At 49.9% G+C, this 13,392-nt stretch overlaps 1 protein-coding gene across 8 annotated transcripts in view; it reads right to left on the bottom strand.

Annotated features, from left to right (window-relative positions):
• Positions 1-289: 289 nt before the first annotated feature.
• LOC146171553 (uncharacterized) overlaps positions 290-13,392 on the bottom strand; it is a 576,153-nt gene continuing 563,050 nt past the window's right edge. For all 8 annotated transcript variants that reach the window (XR_014702811.1, XR_014702814.1, XR_014702815.1 and 5 more), the window contains one exon: positions 290-505. Coding sequence is in view for 2 of the 8 variants with exons in the window: in XM_084586418.1 (XP_084442544.1) it covers positions 480-505 (26 nt within the window). In the remaining 6 variants the exon portion in view is untranslated. The remainder of the gene's footprint in view (positions 506-13,392) is intronic.

Below are 13,392 nucleotides of genomic sequence, written 5' to 3'. Positions count from 1 at the left end.
CTCGTCACCCCCAGACCTTATACTTCTACAAGAAACTCGTATAGCACTCAACATACCAGGATATACAGCATACCATGCACCTAGCGTGGACAAGCCCGTGGTTACAACCTACATCAGACGCACACTCAGACACACAATACACGACTATACACACCAGGTAGCACACATTACCGTAGAAATTATACCGAATGATGTTACTAAAGAATCATTAATAGTCTCCAATATATACAACCCTCCTAGTAGCCCCGCATCTCGTTGCGCGAATCTAATTAGGACAATAGCAAAGGAAGCCAAGAAAACACCTTTATTAATAGCGGGGGACCTAAACTGCGCACACGCTGATTGGGGATACAGCCGTACAAACAGCAGAGGAGAGGTTCTGTACAATCAGATACAGCAGTCACAGCTATCCGTACATAATGATTTTGAAATGCCCACCAGACAGGGTACAGTTGGTATTATGGATACCAGCCCAGATCTCACGCTCGGCAGACACATCCCGCACCTGAAATGGGAACGAACCGGACACACATTAGGCAGCGATCATTATATCATCGCCCTAACACTTGAGGGACCACAGTGCACGCCAAACACATATAAGCATCGTTTGGTGAACTGGGAAAATTTTCGAAAACAACGACAAAACACCCCTGCTGAAGACAACATAGAATTAAGGCAATGGGTGCGACAACTACTTCAGGACCAGGAAAATAATACGCAGGTCATTGATACAAACGAAGATGTGCCAACGTTAGATGCCAGAATGGCGCATTTACTTGAGGCCCACCGTAGTTTAAATAAACGGTATGCCACACAGAAGCACAACCGCAAACTTAAGCAGAAGATTAATGATCTGGCCACCCAAATTGAAGACTATGGAGCGCAATTGTTTCAGCAGAATTGGACACAAATATGTGAAGGGCTAAAAGGAAATCTCACCACAAAGCGTGCATGGCACCTACTTCGGCACCTTCTGGACCCAACCCAGAGCAAGACATATACAAGAAACATAATAGCTAGAGTAACCCATCAACACAGAGATGACACAGATGCCCTACTAGCTACTCTAAAGCATATGCACACCACCCCGGGTCAACCACAATCCCTTCCCTCCTATGCAGGAGGACCAAATGATATATTAGATGCTGCAATAACGACATCAGAAATACGGGCAGCACTTCACAAGTTCAAGAACACAACGCCAGGCGAAGATCAGGTTTCAAATGCGGCGCTAAGAAATCTAGATGATAAATCATTGGAGCAACTAACGGACCTCTATAACAAACACTGGGAAGAAGAGACACTCCCAGCAGAATGGACACACGGGAAAGTAATTCTCATACCAAAACCCAATAAGCCAATTTCCCCAGCGAATATGCGCCCAATATCGCTCACCTCAAACTTAGGAAAACTCTTTGAACAGGTTATACTAGCTCGGCTAACTGCATACATGGATGACACGGACCAATACCCGCACTCAATGCTCGGTTTCAGGCCCCGTCTATCTACGCAGGACGCTATGCTGCAGCTAACGTCAGCAGTGCTTGACCCACATATACCAACGCATACTAAGGCGATACTAGCAATAGATCTCAAAAAAGCGTTTGATAATGTACAACACACAGCAATCCTACAGGCACTCACGAACATTCAAACTGGTCCTAGGGTTTACAACTACATAAGAGCCTTCCTTCAGCACAGGACAGCCACACTTCACATCGACAATCTCCACACCTCACCGTACACGCTTGCCAACGTGGGGACGCCGCAAGGCTCCGTTCTTTCCCCGTTTCTGTTCAACATTACCCTTATCCCCTTAACCGCAGAACTACAGAAAATCCCTCACCTCGGTCACACCATATACGCCGATGACATCACACTCTGGACCACACACGGATCAGACGGTGAAATCGAAGACACGCTACAAACAGCAGCAGACACGATAGTCAAGCTTACCGCAACAATCGGATTAGAGTGCTCCCCAGAAAAATCAGAATTACTAATCATACCCCCTAAAGGACGGACCTACCAAAGCCCCATAGAAATTCGAATTCAGGGAAGACAAGTACCACAGGTTCATATCATCCGCATTCTGGGACTATACCTGCAACAGGATGGAAAGAACGTCGACACAATTAAGCGGCTCAAAAAGGCCGTTGCAAACACCACACAAATCATAAAAAGGGTGACAGGACGCGCACATGGGCTTCGAGAGGCGGACACACTTCGAGTAGTGCACGCCTATACCCCCAGCAGAATTCTTTATGCTACACCATACCTCAAACTATCATGCAGTGAGGTCCACCAAATAGACTCATTAATTCGGCAAGCAACAAAGGCAGCACTTAAATTACCGAAAAGCACTAGTAACGAGAGACTACTCGAACTTGGAGTCCATAATACCATACATGAACTTCGAGAGGCCCATTTACAAGCACAATACCTCAGATTAGCTGCTACAACTACCGGGCGACATATACTCACTAAGCTAGGCATCACTATTCCTGCAAACAATTCATCCCTATTAACACTCCCTAGCCAAATTTACACTTCAATCTATGTCAAACCATTACCGCGGAACATGCACCCCCACTATGACCAAGGTCGCAGGAAGGCGCGCGCGGCAGCGCTCCACAAATGGTACGGGAATGAGCCCGATGCCGTTTGGGTAGATGCCGCCTGCGATGAGAGCGGAGCCACTGCAGTTGTCCACAACCCCCACATTTCCCCCTTAACTATTGAGCTTCCTTCAGGCACGACCCCTGAAGAAGCCGAGGAGACCGCTATAGCTATTGCTCTGGCATACACTGATGCCAGTTACATACTCAGTGATTCAAAAACTGCCATTCTAAATTATGCCAGGGGCCGGGTTCATCCTCCGGCGCACCGCTTGCTGCACATGCCCACCTCCCACCTCCCCCGACGGATTGAGCTCATCTGGGTGCCTGCGCACTCGGGAAATCCCGGCAACGAGGCTGCCGACTCCTTAGCCCGAGGGTCTAGAAACCGGGCACAGGCGGACCTCATGGGGGATTTCTCGAAGGATCGTATGCACTCGTTTGCTGAGTTCACCGCAAACTCCCGCGCTGAGCGCCTCATCTATCCGTCACCCCACCCATCCCTCACTATCAGAGAACAGTCAATCTGGCGTCGTCTGCAGACACAAACTCTACCGACACCAGCTCTACTTTCGAAATTTCAGCCGGTATCCCCCCTATGCACTTTGTGCTCCCAGCCCAAGGCCACTCTTACCCACATTCTTTTATCCTGCCCGGCGTCTCCTCCCCCCGCCGGGCCGGTGCCTCTCCGAACCTGGGAGGACTGGGAGACCTCACTGCGATCAGCGGACCCGGCCAGGCAGAAGATCGTCGTCAGCCGGGCCGCGTACGTCATGGATAAACATAATATGAACGTTTAGATCGTGAGTGGGGTCGTGCGGAGACCCAGGAGGCCTGCGTGCCTCGAATTCTTCTGCAAATAAAGTTTTTTCCTCCTCCTCCTTTCAGTCTTTCAGCCTTTTCCCAAGCATTTCACCCCTGAAGAGCTGAGCAAGAGGCCGGGATTTGTACCCATTGAAAAACTGGTGGGTAGCCGGCAGCACCAGGGGTTGAACCCGGTACCTCCCGAATGCGAGGCGGATGCTCTACCACAAGGCCACCGCTTCGGTTTTTTAGGACTGCTGCAGCTGAGGCTCTAAGGGAGCACTTCATGTGAGGCTCTTTCTTTTTTTCTCTCTCGCTCTCTTGCTTTGCCTCTCTCCTTCACTTTCCACCCTTCCCTTTTCCCCTCTCTCCCTTTTTCCTTATTTCGATCTCCCTCTCTCCTTCTTACCCCTCCCTCTTTCCTTCTTTCCATTCCCTGTCAATCTCTCCCTTCTTTCCCTTTTTTCAGTCTTTCCATCTCTCCATCCCCCCTCCATCCTTTCCCTATTTCCTTCTTACCCTCTATCCTTATTTCCCTATTCCAGTCTTTCCCTCTCTCCCACTTTCCTTCTTTCCCTCTCCCCCTTTCTATTTTCCTCTGTCCCTCTCTTTCCTTTCCCTGTTTCCCGCTCTCACATTAAATTTTTCAGGCCATCTTTCCCGCCCTCCCTCCTTCCCTCTCCCCCTTTTCCCTCTTTCAGTCTTTCCCTCTCTTCCTATTTCTTTCTTTCCCTCTCTCCCTCTTTCCTTCCTTCGCTTTCCCCCTCTTTCAGTCTTTGCCTCTCTCCTACTTTCCTTCCCTCATTTCCTCTCTCCCTCTTTCAGTCTTTCGCTCTCTCCCTCTTCCCCCTCTTTCCATCCCTTTTGTCTCTATCCCTCTTTCATTCTTTCCCTCTCCCTCTCTCCATCTTTCACTCTCCCACTTTCCCTCTCTCCCTTTTCCTCTCTCCTTCTTTCCCTCTTTCAGTCTCCCTCTTTCCATCTCTCCCTCGCCCTCTCTCCATCTTTCCCTCTTTCACTCTCCTTTTCCTTCTTTCAGTCTCCCTCTTTATATCTCTCCCTCGCCATCTCTCCACCTTTCCCTCTCTCCCTCTTTCCTTATTTCCCTCTCTCCTTTTCCTTCTTTCACTCTCCCTCTTTCCTTATTTCCCTCTTGCCATCCTTCCCTCTCTCCCGTTTCCTTCTTTCCCTCTTTTTCATTCCCTTTGCCACCTTGCTTCTTTTCTTCTCCCTCTTTCCATCTCTCCCTCGCCCTCTCTCCATCTTTCCCTCTTTCACTCTCTCCTTTCCCTTCTTTCAGTCTTGCTCTTTCCATCTCTCCCTCACCATCTCTCCATCTTTCCCTCTCTCCACCTTTCCCTCTCTCCCTCTTTCCTTATTTCCCTCTCTCCTTTTCCTTCTTTCACTCTCCCACTTTCCTTCTTTCCCTCTTGCCATCCTTCCCTCTCTCGCGTTTCCTTCTTTCCCTCTCTCAGCCATTCCCTTTCCCACTTTGCTTTTCTTCTCCCTCTTTCCATCTCTCCCTCGCCCTTTTTCCTTTCTTTTCCTCTTTCATTCTGCTCTCGCTTTCCTTATTCCCTCTCTCCATCTTTTCCTCTCACTCTCTCCTTTCCCTCTTCCACTCTCCCTCTTTCATTATTTCCCTCCTTCCTTCTTGAAGTCCTTCCCTCTCTTTCTCTTTCCCTCTCCTCCTTTTCCTCTTTCCATTTCTCCCTCTCCTTTCCCTCTCTCCCTCTTTCACTCTTCCTCTTACCTGCAGTCTTTTCTTTCCCTCTAACCTTCTTTCGTTTTCTCCCTCTTCCCCTTTCCCTATTTCACTCTCCATCTTTCCTTCTTTCCCTCCCTTTTTCTCTATCCCTCTTTCCTTCCCCCTTTCCCTCCCTCTTTCCTTATTGCCACATCTCCCACTTTCCTCTTTCCCTATATCCCCCTTTCTTTCCATATATCCCTCTTTCCCTATTCCTCTCTCCCTCTTTCCCTTCTCTCTCTCCATCTATCCCTCTTTCCCTTCAGTCTCCATCTCTCCATATTTCCCTCCCTCTCACTTTCCCTCTTCTCCTCTATCCTTTCCCTCTTCCAGTCTGTCCCTCTCTCCCACTTTCCTTCCTCCCCTCTCCCCTTCTATTTTCCTCTCTCCCTCTTTCATTTCCCTCTTCCTCTTCCAGTCCATCTTTCCCTCTCCTCTCCTTCCTTTCTCTCTCCCTTCCCCTCTTTCCTTCCTTCACTCTCCCCCTCTTTCAGTATTTCCCTCTCTCCATCTTCCCTCCCTCATCTTTCCCTCTCCCTCTTCCCCCTTTCACTCTCCCTCTTTCCCTCCCTTTTGTCTCTATCAATCTCTCTCCTTTTCTTGCTCTCCCTCTTTCCCTCCTCCCTCTCTCCTTTCAGTCTCTACCTCTCTCCCTTCCCCTCTTTTCCTCTCCCTCATTCCCTCTCTCAGTCTGTCACTCTCCCTGTGCCACCTTTCACTCTCCCTCTCCATCCCTTTTGTCTCTCCCTCTGTCCCTCTCTCCTTTTTTGCTCTCCCTCTCCTTTCACTTTCACCATCTTTCCCTCCTCCCCTCCCTCTTCCCTCCCTCACTCTTTCCCTCCCTTTTGTCTCTATCCCTCTCTCCTTTTTTGCTCTCACTCTTTCCCTCTTGCCATCTTTCCTTCTCTCCCTCCCTCCTTTCCCTCTTTCAGTCTCTACCTCTCTCCACCTCCATCTCCCCCTCTTTCCTGAATCCTCTTTCCCTCTTCCTTTTCCCCTCTCTCCCTCTTCACCTTTCCTTCTTTCCCACTCTCCATCTTCAACTCTCTCCCTCTACCTTTCCCTCACTCCTTCTCTCCCTTTTGTTTGTCCCACTTTCATTCTTTAACTCTTCCCCTTTTCCTCTCCCTCTTTCGGTCTCCCTTTTCCCATCTCTCCCTCGCCCTCTTTCCCTCTGTCCATCTTTCTCTCTCTCCCTTTTTCCTTTCGCTCTCCCTCTTTCCTTCTTTCTGTCCTACCCCTCTCCCTCTTCCACTTTCTCCCTCTCTTCCCCTTTCCCTCTCTCCTTTCATTTTCTCCCTTCCCTCTTTCCCTCTTCCTCTTGCCTGCAGTCTTCTTTCCCTCTTACCTGCAGTCTTCTTTCCCTCTCTCCTTTCATTCTCTCCTTCTTCTCTCTTTCACTCTTTCCCTTATGTGGCCCTTTTCACCCCAGAAGAGCCGAGCAACAGGCCAGGGGAAAGCTTGAACCCATTGAAAAACTGGTGGGTAACAGGTGTCACCAGGGGTTGAACCCGGTACCTACCGAATGCGAGGCGGATGCTCTACCACAAGGCCACTGCTTCGGTTTTTTAGGACTGCTGCAGCCGAGGCTCTAAGGGAGCAATTCAGGTGAGGCTCTTTCCTCTTTCCCTCTCTCTTGCTTTCCATCTCTCTCTATCTCCTTCTTTCCATCTTCGTCTTTCCTTATTTCCCCTTTCATTCTTTTCCTCTCCCTCTTTCCTTTCCCTCTCTCCTTATTTCTCTCTTTCAGTCTTTCAGCCTTTTCCCAAGCATTTCACCCAGGAAGAGCTGAGCAAGAGGCCGGGATTTGTACCCATTGAAAAACCGGTGGTTACCCGCAGCAGCAGGGGTTGAACCCGGTACCTCCCGAATGCGAGGCGGATGCTGTACCACAAGGCCACCGCTTCGGTTTTTTAGGACTGCTGCAGCTGAGGCTCTAAGGGAGCACTTCATGTGAGGCTCTTTCTTTTTTTCCCTCTCGCTCTCTCTTGCTTTGCCTCTCTCCCTCTCTTTCCACCTTTCCCTTTTCCCCTCTCCCTTTTTTCTTCTTTTCATCTCCCTCTCTCCTTCTTTCCTCTTTCAGTCTTCCCTTCTCCCTCTTTCCCCCATCTCCTTCTTTCCATCTTCCAGTCTTTCCCTCTCCCTCTTCCACTCTCCCTCTTTCCTTCTTTCCATTCCCTGTCAATCTCCCCCTTCTTTCCCTTTTTTCAGTCTTTCCCTCTCTCCATCTTTCCCCCTCCATGCTTTCCCTATTTCCTTCTTACCCTCTATCCTTATTTCCATATTCCAGTCTTTCCCTCTCTCCCACTTTCCTTCTTTCCCTCTCCCCCTCTCTATTTTCCTCTCCCTCTCTTCCCTTTCCCTCTTTCCTGCTCTCTCAATTTTTCAGGCCATCTTTCCCTCCCTCCCTCTCCCCCCTTTCCCTCTTTCAGTCTTTCCCTCTCTCCCTCTTTCCTTCCTTCGCTCTCCCCCTCTTTCAGTCTTTGCCTCTGTCCATCTTCCCTCCCTCATTTCCTCTCTCCCTCTTTCTTACTTCGCTCTCCCCCTCTTTCAATCTTTGCCTCTCTCCTACTTTCCTTCCCTCATTTCCTCTCTTCCTCTTTCAGTCTTTTGCTCCCTCCCTCTTCCCCATTTCACTCTCCCTCTCCATCTCCCCCTCTTTCCATCTCTTTTGTCTCTATCCCTCTTTCATTCTTTCCCTCTCCCTCTCTCCTTCTTTCGCTCTCCCACTTTCCCTCTCTCCCTTTTCCTCTCTCCTTCTTTCCCTCTCAGTCTCCCTATTCACATCTCTCCCTCGCCCTCTCGCCCTCTCTCCGTCTTTCCCTCTTTCACTCTCTCCTTTCCCTCTCTCCTTTTCCTTCTTTCAGTCTTGCTCTTTCCATCTCTCCATCTTTCCCTCTCTCCACCTTTCCCTCTCTCCCTCTTTCCTTAATTCCCTCTCCCTCTTTGCTTCTTTCCCTCTTGCCATCCTTCCTTCTCTCCCGTTTCCTTCTTTCAGCCATTCCCTTGCCCACTTTGCTTCTTTTCTTTTCCCTCTTTCCATCTCTCCCTCGCCCTTTTTCCTTTCTTTTCCTCTTTCATTCTGCTCTCCCACTTTCCTTATTCCCTCTCTCCATCTTTCTCTCTCACTCTCTCCTTTCCACCCCACTCTCTCCTTTCCCTCTCTCCCCTTTCCCTCTTCAACTCTCCCTCTTTCATTATTTCCCTCCTTCCTTCTTTAAGTCCTTCCCTCTCTTTCTCTTTCCCTCTCCTCCTTTTCCTCTTTCCATTTCTCCCTCTCCTTTCCCTCTCTCCCTCCTTCACTCTTCCTCCTACCTGCAGTCTTTTCTTTCCCTCTATCCTTTCATTCTCTCCCTCTTCCCCTTTGCCTATTTCACTCTTCATCTTTCCTTCTTTCCCTCCCTTTTTCTCTATCCCTCTTTCCTTCCCCCTTTCCCGCCCTCTTTCCTTATTTCCAAGTCTCCCACTTTCCTCTTTCCCTATATCCCCTTTTTCTCTCTCTCCTTTCCCTCTCCATCTATCCCTCTTTCCCTATTCCACTCTCCCTCTTTCATTCTTTCTCTTCCCTCTCTCGATCTCCCCCTTCCTTCCCTTTTTCAGTCTCCCTCTCCATCTTTCCCTCCCTCCCACTTTCCCTCTCCCCTCCCACTTTCCCTCTCCCAGTCTTTCCCTCTCTCCCACTTTCCTTCCTCCCCTCTCCACCCATTTTCCTCTCTTTCCTTTCCCTATTTCTCTTTCCTCTTTTAGTCCATCTTTCCCTCTCGCTCTCCTTCCTTCCCTCTCTCCCTTCCCCTCTCCCCTCTTTCCTTCCTTCCTTCGCTCTCCCCCTCTTTCAGTATTTCCCTCCCTCATCTTTCCCTCTTGCAGTCTTTCACTCTCCCTCTTTCCCTCCCTTTTGTCTCAACCCCTCTCTCATTTTCTTGCTCTCCCTCTTGCCATCTTTCCCTCCTCCCTCTCTCCTTTCAGTCTCTACCTCTCTCCCTTCCCCTCCTTCACTCTTTTCCTCTCCCTCATTCCCTATCTCAGTCTGTCGCTCTCTCCCTGTTCCACCTTTCACTCTCCCTCTTTCCTTCTTTCCCTCCCTTTTGTCTCTATCCCTCTGTCCCTCTCTCCTTTTTTGCTCTCCCTCTCCTTCTTTCCCTTTCACCATCTTTCCCTCCTCCCCTCCCTCACTCTTTCCCTCTCTCTTTCAGTATTTCCCCCTCTCCCTCCCTTTTGTCTCTATCCCTCTCTCCTTTTTTGCTCTCACTCTTTCCCTCTTGCCATCTTTCCTTCTCTCACTCCCTCCTTTCCCTCTTTCAGTCACTACCTCTCTTCCTCTCTCTCCCCCTTCCATCTCCCCCTCTTTCCTTAATACTCTTTCCCTCTTCCTTTTCCCCTCTCTCCCTCTTCCCCTTTCCTTTTTTCCCGCTCTCTCTTCCCCTCTCCCCTCTTTCCTTCCTTCGCTCTCCCCCTCTTCCAGTATTTCCCTCTCTCCATCTTCCCCTCTCCCTCTTGCAGTCTTTCACTCTCCCTCTTTCCCTCCCTTTTGTCTCTATCCCTCTCTCTCCTTTTCTTGCTCTCCCTTTTTCCCTCTTGCCATCTTTCCCTCATCCCTCTCTCTTTTCAGTCTCTACCTCTCTCCCTTCCCCTCCACTCTTTTCCTCTCCCTCATTCCCTCTCAGTTTGTCACTCTCTCCCTGTTCCACCTTTCACTCTCCCTCTTTCCTTCTTTCCCTCCCTTTTGTCTCTATCCCTCTGTTCCTCTCTCCTTTTTTGCTCTCCCTATCCTTCTTTCCCTTTCACCATCTTTGCCTCCTCTCCTCCCTCTCTCCATCCTCCCTCCCTCACTCTTTCCCTCTCTCCTTCATTCTTTTCCCCTCTCCCTCCCTTTTGTCTCTATCCCTCTCTCCTTTTTTGCTCTCTCTTTCCCTCTTGCCATCTTTCCTTCTCTCCCTCCCTCCTTTCCCTCTTTCAGTCTCTACCTCTCTTCCTCTCTCTCCCCCTTCCATCTCCCCCTCTTTCCTTAATCCTCTTTCCCTCTTCCTTTCCCCCTCTCTCCCTCTTCCCCTTTCCTTTTTTCCTGCTCTCTCTTCCCCTCTCCCCTCTTTCCTTCCTTCGCTCTCCCCCTCTTCCAGTATTTCCCTCTCTCCATCTTCCCATCTCCCTCTTGCAGTCTTTCACTCTCCCTCTTTCCCTCCCTTTTGTCTCTATCCCTCTCTCTCCTTTTCTTGCTCTCCCTCTTTCCTTCTTTCCCTCTTGCCATCTTTCCCTCCTCCCTCTCTCTTTTCAGTCTCTACCTCTCTCCCTTCCCCTCCACTCTTTTCCTCTCCCTCATTCCCTCTCAGTTTGTCACTCTCTCCCTGTTCCACCTTTCACTCTCCCTCTTTCCTTCTTTCCCTCCCTTTTGTCTCTATCCCTCTCACCTTTTTTTCCTCTCCCTCTCCTTCCACCATCTTTCCCTCCGTCCCTCCCTCACTCTTTCCCTCTCCCTCATTCTTTCAGTCTTTCCCCCTCTCCTTCCCTTTTGTCTCTATCCCTCTCTCCTTTTTTGCTCTCACTCTTTCCCTCTTGCCATCTTTCCTTCTCTCCCTCCCTCCTTTCCCTCTTTCAGTCTCTACCTCTCCCCCTTCCATCTCTCCCTCTTTCTTTATTCCTCTTTCCCTCTTCCTTTCCCCCTCTCCCTCTTCCCCTTTCCTTCTTTCCTGCTCTTTCTCTTTCACTCTCTACATCTACCTTTCCCTCCCTCCTTCTCTCCCTCCCTTTTGTCTCTGTCCCTCTTTCATTCTTTCCCTCTTCCCCTTTCCCTCTCTCCCTCTTTCAGTCTACCTTTTCCCATCTCTCCCTCGCCCTCTTTCCCTCTCTCCATCTTTCTCTCTCTCCCTTTTTCCTTTCACTCTCCTTCTTTCCTTCTTTGCATTCCCTGTCAATCTCCCCCTTCTTTCCCTTTTTTCAGTCTTTTCCCCTCCATCCTTTCCCTATTTCCTTCTTACCCTCTATCCTTATTTCCATATTCCAGACTTTCCCTCTCCCCCTCTCTATTTTCCTCTCCCTCTCTTTCCTTTCCCTCTTTCCTGCTCTCTCAATTTTTCAGGCCATCTTTCCCTCCCTCCCTCTCCCCCTTTTCCCTCTCCCAGTCTTTCCCTCTCTCCCACTTTCCTTCCTCCCCTCTCCCCCCTCTATTTTCCTCTCTTTCCTTTCCCTATTTCTCTTTCCACTTTTAGTCCATCTTTCCCTCTTGCTCTCCTTCCTTCCCTCTCTCCCTTCCCCTCTCCCCTCTTTCCTTCCTTCGCTCTCCCCCTCTTTCAGTATTTCCCTCCCTCAACTTTCCCTCTTGCAGTCTTTCACTCTCCCTCTTTCCCTCCCTTCTGTGTCAATCCCTCTCTCTTCTTTTCTTGCTCTCCCTCTTGCCATCTTTCCCTCCTCCCTCTCTCCTTTCAGTCTCTACCTCTCTCCCTTCCCCTCCTTCACTCTTTTCCTCTCCCTCATTCCCTATCTCAGTCTGTCGCTCTCTCCCTGTTCCACCTTTGACTCTCCCTCTTTCCTTCTTTCCCTCCCTTTTGTCTCTATCCCTCTGTCCCTCTCTCCTTTTTTGCTCTCCCTCTCCTTCTTTCCCTTTCACCATCTTACCCTAATCCCCTCCCTCACTCTTTCCCTCTCTCTTTCAGTCTTTCCCCCTCTCCCTCCCTTTTGTCTCTATCCCTCTCTCCTTTTTTGCTCTCACTCTCCCTCTCACCATCTCTCCTTCTCTCCCTCCCTCCTTTCTCTCTTTCAGTCTCTACCTCTCTTCCTCTCTCTCCCCTTCCATCTCCCCCTCTTTCCTTTTTCCTCTTTCCCTCTTCCTTTTCCCCTCTCTCCCTCTTCCCCTTTCCTTTTTTCCCGCTCTCTCTTCCCCTCTCCCCTCTTTCCTTCCTTCGCTCTCCCCCTCTTCCAGTATTTCCCTCTCTCCATCTTCCCCTCTCCCTCTTGCAGTCTTTCACTCTCCCTCTTTCCCTCCCTTTTGTCTCTATCCCTCTCTCTCCTTTTCTTGCTCTCCCTCTTTCCTTCTTTGCCTCTTGCCATCTTTCCCTCCTCCGTCTCTCTTTTCAGTCTCTACCTCTCTCCCTTCCCCTCCACTCTTTTCCTCTCCCTCATTCCCTCGCAGTTTGTCACTCTCTTCCTGTTCCACCTTTCACTCTCCCTCTTTCCTTCTTTTCCTCCCTTTTGTCTCTATCCCTCTCACCTTTTTTTCCTCTCCCTCTCCTTCCACCATCTTTCCCTCCGTCCCTCCCTCTCTCCATCTTCCCTCCCGCACTCTTTCCCTCTCTCTCATTCTTTCAGTCTTTCCCCCTCTCCTTCCATTTTGTCTCTATCCCTCTCTCCTTTTTTGCTCTCACTCTTTCCCTCTTGCCATCTTTCCTTCTCTTCTCCCTCCTTTCCCTCTTTCAGTCTCTACCTCTCCCCCTTCCATCTCCCCCTCTTTCTTTATTCCTCTTTCCCTCTTCCTTTTCCCCCCTCTCCCTCTTCCCCTTTCCTTCTTTCCTGCTCTTTCTCTTTCCCTCTTCCTTTTCCCCCCTCTCCCTCTTCCCCTTTCCTTCTTTCCTGCTCTTTCTCTTTCACTCTCTACATCTACCTTTCCCTCACTCCTCTTCCTCCCTTTTGTCTCTGTCCCTCTTTCATTCTTTCCCTCTTCCCCTTTCCCTCTCTCCCTCTCTCAGTCTACCTTTTCCCATCTCTCCCTCGCCCTCTTTCCCTCTCTCCATCTTTCTCTCTCTCCCTTTTTCCTTTCGCTCTCCTTCTTTCCTTCTTTCAGTCCTACCCCTCTCCCTCTTTCTTACTCTCTTCCCCTTTCCCTCTCTCCTTCTTTCATTTTCTCCCTCTTCTCCCTTCCCTCTTTCCCTCTTACCTGAAGTCTTCTTTCCCTCTCTCCTTCTTTCATTCTCTCCCTCTTCACCCTTTCCCTCTTTCCCTTATGTGGCCCTTTTCACCCCAGAAGAACCGAGCAACAGGCCGGGGGAAAGCTTGAACCCATTGAAAAACCGGTGGGTAACAGGTGTCACCAGGGGTTGAACCCGGTACCTACCGAATGCGAGGCGGATGCTCTACCACAAGGCCACTGCTTCGGTTTTTTAGGACTGCTGCAGCTGAGGCTCTAAGGGAGCAATTCAGGTGAGGCTCTTTCCCTCTCTCTTGCTTTCCATCTCTCTCTATCTCCTTCTTTCCATCTTCGTCTTTCCTTATTTCCCCTTTCATTCTTTTCCTCTC

This window comes from Amblyomma maculatum, unplaced genomic scaffold (genome assembly GCF_055883805.1).
Source record: "Amblyomma maculatum isolate TAMU_Amacu unplaced genomic scaffold, ASM5588380v1 scaffold_19, whole genome shotgun sequence".
In the NCBI taxonomy this organism is placed as follows: domain Eukaryota; kingdom Metazoa; phylum Arthropoda; class Arachnida; order Ixodida; family Ixodidae; genus Amblyomma; species Amblyomma maculatum.
Note: the sequence above shows the minus strand (reverse complement) of the source record. Positions and strands in the feature narration are given on the sequence as shown.